The 10,544-nt window shown below is 40.7% G+C and overlaps 1 protein-coding gene across 1 annotated transcript; it reads right to left on the bottom strand.

Moving 5' to 3' along the window:
- Window positions 1-2,521: 2,521 nt before the first annotated feature.
- Window positions 2,522-6,681, bottom strand: bambia (BMP and activin membrane-bound inhibitor (Xenopus laevis) homolog a). Its single transcript, XM_027027885.2, has 3 exons — window positions 6,226-6,681; window positions 4,165-4,446; window positions 2,522-3,490 (listed from the first exon to the last, which is right to left on the bottom strand). Exons 1-3 carry the CDS (start codon window positions 6,299-6,301, stop codon window positions 3,048-3,050), a joined length of 801 nt encoding a protein of 266 aa, XP_026883686.2. The 5' UTR covers window positions 6,302-6,681; the 3' UTR covers window positions 2,522-3,047.
- Between the last annotated feature and the right edge of the window lie 3,863 nt (window positions 6,682-10,544).

Here is a 10,544-nt window from a genome sequence, read left to right as displayed (position 1 = left end):
TGGGAAGAGTTCCACAAATCTGTATGAAACACATGCTTGACATAATTAAATCCATTTTTAGACATTGAGAATGTACCCAACTTTGTGCTAACAGTCATGTAGTCATCTAAAGGAAAGACATGGGGCCCCTGACAGGCCCAGGGGGAGAGAGCAAGAGGAGAGAAACAGAGAGACACAGGCTGACTCAATAAAACTTGATTACAGAATTAAAAAGAAGGCAGTTTGAAGTCACATCAAAACAAATTGGGCTTTTGTAGGAGCCTCCGCCGGTGCCCATGTTAGATTTGCATGTCAATAGAAGCAGACTGGTGGGCCAGGAGCCTGCAAAATGAGCAATGCAAATTGCACATGCTCTTTAGAGAGACCATCAGAAAGCTGAACAGCTCTATTCACACCAGCCTGGAAAAGACTGAGGACATGTGACTAATTCAAATGGAATTATTTAACAGTTAATATCAACATACAAAACAAGATATTGTCTGAAGAATGCTACACAGATATAAAATCATGTACTTCCTGTCACATGATAATAATATTAGTAATATGTAATAATAGTAATAATAGTAATAATATAGTAATATGATGTTTATGTTCATAAGACTTGACAAAGTTTTACCAGCACGTAATGTGTGATTTCTTAAGATGTGTGTGTGTGTGTGTGTGTGTGTGTGTGTGTGTGTGTGTGTGTGTGTGTGTGTGTGTGTGTGTGTGTGTGTGTGTGTGTGTGTGTGTGTGTGTGTGTGTGTAAAGACCACTATAAGTAATTTGTCCACACATACCCACACATTTAAATCGATTAAAATCAATCATACAAAACTAAAACATTTCAGGATGCAAATGATAAAAGAGCCAATTATGAACATAAAGTCATTAAAGGTTTTGTATGTGGGTTTATTTTTTTTTACATACACTGGGGTTCAGCTGAGGCATTGGCTTGTCTAAACTCTCAGGCTTTTGTTATCATTAGCCGAGCGCTAATAGCCCAGAGGGAAGCTATACTCACTAATGCTAGAGGCTGTTAAGTGGAAGTCCTGCTAATGGCGTCTTCCAGGGGTCGTGACTTACAGCAAGGTCACCTGAAATGAGGGAAGCAGAGGCTGACCATGCACTTAGGACAGGGCTGTAGCACACAGATGAACTTGTGTGTTGAATGAAACGTCAGTCGGGTTGATATACTGAAAACCATTTTAGTCTAGGAAGCGCTCATCTAGTAAATGAGCCAAAAAGATCTTCTAGGACCTGAATAGGTGTGGGCACTAGCTAAAGTTGGGTCAGAACAAGATTAGGTGAGGTTGTTCTATTCATATAACTGAGAGCCTAAAGCTTTAGGGTGTGGTTTTATATGTGGGTAGAGTCACCTTAGTGTAAAAAAGAACAATAAATCAGGACAATATTGCAAATACCATACTGAGCTTAGAATGAAAGTGGATTCCTTAATATTTTCTGTTAATGATGAGTTGAGTTTGAGTTCTAACTTTCAGCAGGTACAATTTAAAAAGCTGTCTTATTTGGAAATATGCTGTTTTGCACATAAATTCATGTCACCACAATAAAATTACCATTATACAACAGCATATGAATTTTTAGTTGCAGAATCAGCTTTGTTCCTTATACCTAAATAAAAAACAATACCCTAAGTCAAGTTAGTATGTAGTAAAATTACAATCTATTTTTATGTACTCTGCCAATAACGCAAACCGCTTACTCGTGTTATATGTCTTTTTTGTGGCAAAGACATGTGCTTGTATAGTTTAGGCCCAATATGTTTTATATATGAGGAGTTGTTTTGTGCCTTTTGAGTGACATCTGTATTAATTGTTGATAAACATGGCAAAAATGTAAGGACAGTTCCATGACATATGAATATGAGAGAGCACCACACTGTTTGTTGGTACCACCATTTGTAAGTATGATTAAGCAAAAATGACTTTCCTTTTCATTTTGACTTCATATGATCTTTAAGAATATGCTATCAGACATCTCTGTGTAATTCACAGAGGAATGTGAACAAAGTTTTAGGTCAACTTGACAGCTATAGTTCCCAGAGTACAATTACCACTGCACTATCCCAACACCCTAAAAGCATCAGAGTTCTTGGAGCAGTGTTGCAGTGAGCTGAAATCTCCAGGCTGAGTGAACACAGGAGTGTTACTGCGCTTGCTGAGTGTGGGCCAAGGGCTCCCCGAGCTTACCGCTTACTGCCATTCCGTTACACATTAAATAAATACTCACTCTGCCTCCAGCAAAATTCCCTCAAGCTGAAGCTACAGAGTGAAGGAGAGCCAGAGCAAGTGAGAAAACGATGTAATGGGTCCCCTCTGGAGGGGTGTCACAGATGACGCAGTACAGGGAGTGCCACTACATTTGAACAAGGCCCTTGTGTTAACTTTCCTGCATGTGCTACTGAATAAGAGCATGCACACAGAAGCGCATGAACGCACACACGAATGTCCAGTTAAACATGCATTAATATATATGAATAATAAACAGGATAATAAATGTATAGCCAGGCACGTTTAAACATTTTACAGGCAACACTGAGCCTTTATTTATAGAATACGACTGAAATAAAAGTCCATATTCATACCCTGGTGTCAGTGAAATTCTAAATTCCGCTTTTTAAAAAAGGGAGAGAGAAAAAAAAAAAAAGGAATTCATCTCAACATTTTATACAAATGTGCAAATAAGACAGGCATTCTGAATCCTTCAGTTTTCAGTGTCAGTCTCGGATCCACAGGACAGGGCTTGGAGGAAGGCATGGTTCAGCCATGCCGCCACCTCCGTCCAAGTTCGAATTCAAGTAAAGTGCTCCATTGAGGAAAAAACAAAAACAATGCAAACATTTTGTGTTATTTTCACCTCTCTCAATTTACATGGGGAAAAAATAATATTACAAATACAAAGATCAAATAATAATAATAATAATAATAATATAAGAACAACAACCAAACGCTATGCAGTTCAAGCATAAGCAGTATCCTCGGCCTCATCTCCGGAGTCCAGTCGGAGGGCAAACTCAGTCCCGTTGCAGCGGTCCCGAGAAGTAGTCATACAAACTCCAGCTTTCCGTGGCCTGTGTACATCCCCCAGTGCACAAGCGAGAGGAAGCGCTCGCCCCCCCCTCCTCCTCCTCCACCGCCCGCACTCAGCTCGGCCTGCCGCAGCTTTTCGCAGCCCAGGCAGCAGTTATCGTGCCCTGTGACGGGCACCATGCACTCCAGGTCCAGCTTGGCCACGTGGCCCTTCTTGGCGTGGTGGTGCCCGTGGAAGCTGTAGTGCAGGCGGGACAGCATCTGCTGCCGTTGTGCCCGCAGGCGCTTGTTCTCGCTGCGGAGCATACGTAGCGCCAGCATGATGAGAAGGACCAGTATCAGGCCTCCCGCGATGGGCACGGCGATCACCGCCGCCCGGAACCACACCTCCTTGGCAGAGGCCAGCTCCTGGACTCGAGTGATCAGGTTCTGGTTCGGGCTGTCCGGCTGGTACCGGTCTAGAAGAACGAGGGGGGGGGGGGTGAAGGTCACTTTCTGTTTAGGACTTTAGGAAACTGTTAGGAGATCTGTGTGAACAAGGCAGCTAAATGAACATGCTCATTTGTTTTTATTTTATTTCAGTTTTGCCAGTGTCTTTATTTGGAGCTTTTTGCTTTTTGTTAGTGCTACTTTGTGTGTAAAATGTGCCCTGTAAAAAAAATACTGTGATGGGCACATTCCTGCACAGTGGGCAGTGGGAAATCACATGATCCACATGCAAAAAACGCATGTGATCTGTATCCAAGTGTTCAAAGGTAAATGGCCTACTACCCACACACTCACTGACATTATGCTGGAACCCATTAAATATCAGACAGCAGCCTAAAGACATTGGAACCGTAAAAGTCCCATTTGAGTGTGTGTGGGTGTGTGTGTGTGCGCGTGAGTGTCATAAGCAATGACAAGGATTATTATCAATGGCATTACGTTCATGTTTCAATAACCATAACCGTTTTAAGGACTATAACAAGCACTAGTACATATATGTAGTACAATTTTAAAATATTAATGCTGTTCCACAAACTGTCATCTGAATGTACAAAAAATATAGATTTCGAATATTTCATTTTTGAATAGTCACATTTGACATATTTTACAATTATATACAGATATTTTTTTCTTCTTTTCTCACCTGTGGAGTCACTTCGAGTGTGTGCAATGTCATGCAGTCCACGGTAGTTACACATATCATCATTACAGCACACAATAGGCGAAGGGCCTGCCTTTAAAACGTCCAAGTTCTTCTTGGTGCACACATCCACCGAGTTCAATAACGGGTCCAGGCACCCATGTGTCAGCGGGGAGTTCGTATTAAGTGGGTCCAATACCTTGGTGAAACAAGCATTAAGCTCTGACTTGCACATGTATCCAGTAGCAACACAGTGCGGTGCATCGCAGTAGCATCTGATCTCTCCTGTAAACGAGACATGAGACGAAGTAAATGGATATGCATTCAGCATCACAACAACAGTTGCAGCCCCGGACAACAAGCAGTCAATTTCCACGCCATTACATTTGCAGTACAGTGCTGCTTAATTTTCATTGTATGAAATGCAAATGTTTATTTTATTCCTCATAATGCATTTTGCTAAATGGGCAAACGTCAATCAATGTCCAACCAGCGTCATCCCATGTGAAAACACAAGTTGTCCTCTCTGCAATCCAGGTAGTGTGGGAACGCCAAAGCGATGTCCAAAAGCAGAATTTGTGTTTCATTACAGAATTATCTAATCCAAATGTCGCAAACCAGACCGAGACCCGTTAAAAACTATATATCTTATGGACCGCTTATGGACATAGTCTTTACGTTACATTTAGTTTTTACACTAGTAGTAAGACTCAGTGGTAGTTTATATATTACTAATCTGAAAGGAATAATTTATTTTTTGTTAGAATTAATTTACTGGACTCAAAACTATAGGCTATGAGCCATAGCTATCGAAGCCACAGATCGGCATTATTTACAATTTGTAGGAATAAATATTTAGCCACTAAGAATACGGGATTTGTGTCACGGCTTTGAGCCTTCTGTTCAAATACTTTCTTTCAGTTCAGTACAAGTTCAGTACAAGTTCAGTACAATACAATGTGTAGCTTTAAAAATAATGGTTTGCCGAAGGCACGTTCGTTAAATCCAAGTGGAAACCTGTAAAGGTCCTGCGTAGGACTCCTCTTGCAGTTCACACGTTTACACATAATAGAGTTCAAGAGGAACGAGTTTCTACTCCTAAGAATCTACCCAAATATTTTTACATCAGAGATAAAAGAGCAAGCTTGTCCTACTCAACGTATTTCAAAAAGGCATATAAACCTTTACATGTCTCTTGCACCTGAAATATACCATGCATTGTCAATAAATTTTTTTTTTTCACAGCGGTCTCTACGCATGTCAACACACTAATTGCTACTGCGTGTTGACATGGAACGGAACACAAAGCCAAAGCACAGACTTGAGACACAAACACAAATAAACACTGCCGTTGGGTGGTGTTATACGCCGTGTGTTGAAACCCGGGATTCGAGTTACATGGCATGTTATTAGCGCGGACCACTGACAAGAAAACAGCAACGGACGCTTCGAGCCTATACACTTAATCCCTCCACACGCGATCACATGTCAGAATAAGGAATGTCCTAGAAGAGAACGCATCATTCCGCTGATCTTTAATCCCTTACTCTTACAGTTTATCTGTGTAACCCAGCGATACTGTTACGCTGTTTGTTCTTGTTGCCACGCATGCCTGCATGGGACAAGCTATACAAAACATTACACTTCAACGTCATATCTCACACATTTTACTTATACGTGTTAATTAAAGCTGAAGTGAAACATTTGGGAAGTGCTGGAGGAGCAGGTACAACACCGTACTGGCGGTCTACCGTAGTGGTAGTCTAGGCACTATAGGCTGCTAGCCCATTGATATAAAGGGAAGACTTTTGCCACGTACCAAAAAAAAGAAAATACACCAAGGTTAGGGGTGTGTTACTGTTGCATGAACTTTCACTGGACGAGGATGTGAAATTGTATGAGGCCAACCAAATCAGACGTTTGTCAGCCAAATAATCTATTTTACGTACCAAACAACGTGTTTTCGCCTAACCTGAAGTTTGACACCATTTACGCATAGGTGTACCCAAGGCACACTGCTGTAATTTACAATTAGGCGAATAGTATATGAAATAAGTGCAGTACCTTTTGTAAGGAGAATGGCCATCGCACAAAGTTCCAACTGAAACCAAAGCGAAACAAAACTGGAATGGCGATCCATTTACGACTACTGTTGCCAGTCTTTTAAACCTGTGGCAAGACCCTCCAATATGTCTATCGCAAAGACGCGCTAACATGTGTTTTATATAGGTAGCTGCATTCCCATATATCCGTAGGCTACATAGTATCCAAAAGCAGGAGATTCAAACACTCCTGTCCCTTAGACAGCAAGGAAAACCTAACATGTATCGGCGATTCCGGGGAAACAAACTTAAGAGTACGCGTTTACAGTACAAAGCAATTTCCTGTGATACGCTTTAATAACGCGACGAACATATTCGAAACGTAAAAGTAAAAAAAGATTCAGGTATAATCCAACAGAATACTTTCACGTCCACAACCACACAACCGCTTGCTCTGGACACACTCACAGGCGTCCAAGCGTCGTGCCGGTTTTGGGGACCGAGGATGAGCCACGCCCTCCGAGACATTCATTGGATCGGTTGGTCATTTTATTTACATACGTACGGCGATTGGCGTTCGGATTGGTTCACACGGCGGTCATGCAATTAATCATTTCGCCTTCGTTGGGTTTCAGGCTGCAATTAAGATTGGAGAATGTAAACCATTAAAAGAAAATAAATCCAGAGTATATTTTATATGTTTCAGAAATTTAAACCACAGTTTATTTTTGCTAGTAAGACTAGACTAGACTGACACCATGATCCAGTTTATAGATAACCTCAAATACAATAGACTAAGAATATATTCCCCCTTTTCATGTAGTACTGCTATCAGCGAAATTGTGTGTGTTCCAACTTTTTTATTGGCTAGTGATGTTTGAGTATTCACCAATCGTGCAAAACTAGCTAGCTAAACGCGGTTTTATGGATCAGTGCTTGGCAATCATATTTGGGGTTTAGAAGTTTTAAAAAGCGTGTTCCTGAGGGTGCTGGAGGTCGCAGGGGGAAAAAACCTCATAGGCTGAATGTAGGGACTCGGACTAAGCGGTTAGATAAATTAGCAATCCAAAGAGGCACATGGCGCCAGAGAGACGACGCAGACAGACAGTGACACTCAATTACCCCCAAGACAATCCCATGCAAACACACACACCACTCCGATCGATATCTCAACAGCCCGAGCATGCTGTTCGTGTGTTTATCATTTTGTTAGGGGAGCATGGAGGAGCACGATGTTAAAATGTAAGGGAATAGGCCCTCTCACTGTTAACTACAGGAGAAAGTCGATTTTTTATGAAAAAAAAAATTGTGGCCATATCAAAACAGCATTTAATAACCAAAAATAACAATGACCAAAATAAATAATGAGAATATCGTAGAACGTTTATAGGATCACATTTTCAAGGGTGCTGTGTTTAGGAGGACTATGTTAATAATGCGATTGCAATGGTTTTCCCAACTAACTAGGGGAATTTTCTCATCCAACGTCTGCTTTGTTTAGGGAAAAACAGGATTACAAGTTGAAACGGCCCTAGACCTGCATCTCCTATCACTTTATTAGTCTGAATGTCAATAAAGCGCTGCCTAAAACGTAAACTCCTTAAGCAAATATGTGAACAAAATGAACACCGTGGCACAAATACAATACGTTTGTGGTATGCTGTTCTGGAGATGTAATCATAGCCTCCTTCTGATAGCTGTGGGTACATGTAAGGGACTTTTGATGACCAGTTGTTAAAAACAGCAGACAGACAAGGCGACGCTTAGGCCTAATTTCCCTTTGCCTACTGATAGACGGCAATCGATTCGGTGTCAAAGGGTAAGGCCTCGCGATCCCGCTAGGAGCGACACGCGCAGACATAACCGGATTGATAGCAATTGTCGTAATTGTTGGTAATTTCGCTCAGGCGCCAGTCTGTTCAAGCTTTGAGTCCAGTGTCTATAGGCTACACCCACACCTTTCCCGTTTTCTGAGTAAAAGCAAGGCTAAACATACAAGCAATGCACCAAGTGAACAAGCTGGAATGTTCTGTTTAACGGTCTGTTTAAATTTTAATGTACTTGTTTGTTTGTTTTTATATGTAATGCATATCAGCTCTTCTTTATACAGCATACAATATATTCAATACACTCAGAACTCACTCACTGATATTGTCAATAAAGACAAATAAATCTTAGTCAACTGTAAATGCTGAGAAAATTAATGCCGACTAAGTCTTATCGACTAAGAAATTATCTTAGCTTTGCCTATTTAAAACATAATAAAGCTTATAGAAAAGAACTTAAGGTAAATATGCAACAATATTTACAATTATAAAAATATTTGGATTTTATATAACCCGTTTTTAAATGTGATAAAATGTGTTATATCAATAGATATTCCTCTGTCGCAGGGGTATTCCTCGTTATGGGGAGTTTTATCATGTCTGGTATGTGCTGTCACTGTGGTGTCAATGGGTGGAATAAGTGAATGCTGCCCTCTAGTGTTCACAATTATAAGTGCCAAAATGTTCTGTTTTTGAGGTCAAGTAAATGTTTAAAAGACTTAATAGCATCATTAGTAATCACCGTTACTGATTAGTATTTAATGATTTTAATATGAATAAATACAGAAGCATTTATTTCTTATGCAATTATTAGTGAACACTGCATTTCAGAACATACCATTGAACTACCTTGATTTTAAAATGTTCTCACATCTTCAGGTAGACTGCCTGCAGGGAACAGCAAAGTGACCATGCTGTGCATAGGAAAACCTGCTTAATTTGCTATTGAGTATTAACATAATGTGTGAACAGCTTCTAATCTACAGGAATAACCAAAAAAAGAATAAAAAGGTAGGTGAGAATGGGTGCAGGCAGTGTTAGATGAGGAGAATCTCATACTGAATTTGAAAGAGGGATTTTGAGAGGGGGGTGTGAAAGGCCTGCGGCTCCGTTTACACACTGAACTGTTGACTGTTCACACCTTTAAAGAGAGAGCTACAAAAAGTGAGAGTGAAACAAAGGCATAAGGGAGTGGACCAGGAAGGAGGTGCCCAGACTGAGACATGAGAGATGGAGAGGGAGTGTGTCTCTCTATTGGGTAGAATTTGATATCCTCTTTACTTAAAAAACTGCAGATTTGAATCTTCAAGTAAGCATTAACATGTAAAAATGAAATTAACCTCCTCTTTTTTGTTGCCATTTTACAAGCCTGAATAGGAAGCAAGGAGCAGAAATCTGCACTTCACTTATAAAATGCAGAAAATAAGGAATAATAATTCACCCATTACAAATAAACAATACATGTCCGGGATTCAAAAGAGAACTCAACACATGGCATTTGAGGAATTAAACCTGGGGTCTTTAAGCATTTTGTTTCCTGACTATGTATATTACACAGAGGTTTTAATTGGTGTGTATTCCAACTAAAGCAGTGAGAAAACTGCACTCGTGTTAGGATGGGAACCTAAGTCCAGCATTACAGCCACAATATTAATGAGGAACCAGTGACCTTGGGACAAATCATTTACAGCAATGGGATGTACTGAATATGAATACTGATACTAAATACTGAAGCTTTTGGTAATGCAAATGCACATATAGAATGTTTACGTACTGGCTAACCCATTTACTGGGAAAAATGTCTTTGCTCCAAATTGAATTTGCAATAAATACGCCATATGTAAATGCAAAACTTTGTATATTCACAGAATACTCAAGCTAAGCATGTACAGATGGTTTAAAAAAGTAACGTGAGCAAAAACAAATGTGAATTCTAACACATCTTCGCCAAGATAAACACTAGATTTTTATATGCTAGATTTTGGAGCTTGAAGTGTACGTAAAAACAATACAACTTACACATGCGAGTGTTACCAAGTATACCAGCAGATGGCGCTATAAGCGCACCGATAAAGAACTGCCAACCCTTCCTCCAGTAGACCACACTGCAGTGTTTATTTTTAATCATCATCTTAAAGATCAGGGCTGCCAAATCGGACTAGCAGGAAGTGCTCCAAGTGCTTCTGATAAGTTCAGCGTACACTTTTCTGCCCTCTCCATACCAGATTTTGGGCGACTCAACGATCCCGTATATACTGCATTACCCAGGGGGCACAACGCGATTCTCATTGGTCCCCGTTGTCTCCACAAGTCTAGCACAGGACAAGGGACGTTAGTGTTAGTCTCAGTGAGGTTAATGCTAAATCACGATGTCGGACTGGCTGCACAAGGGTACAGAGAGAACAGGTGAATCACTGTCACAACAGATCTTCGCCCGGAACAAGTACTAAATGCGGGCCGGGAGCAAGCAGGACCAGCAACCCACCCCTCCTCCTGAAGCTAGCGCTACCGTAGC

The sequence above is a fragment of the Electrophorus electricus genome, chromosome 14 (assembly GCF_013358815.1).
Source record: "Electrophorus electricus isolate fEleEle1 chromosome 14, fEleEle1.pri, whole genome shotgun sequence".
Classification (NCBI taxonomy): Eukaryota; Metazoa; Chordata; class Actinopteri; order Gymnotiformes; family Gymnotidae; genus Electrophorus; species Electrophorus electricus.
This window is presented reverse-complemented; position numbering and strand designations above follow the sequence as displayed.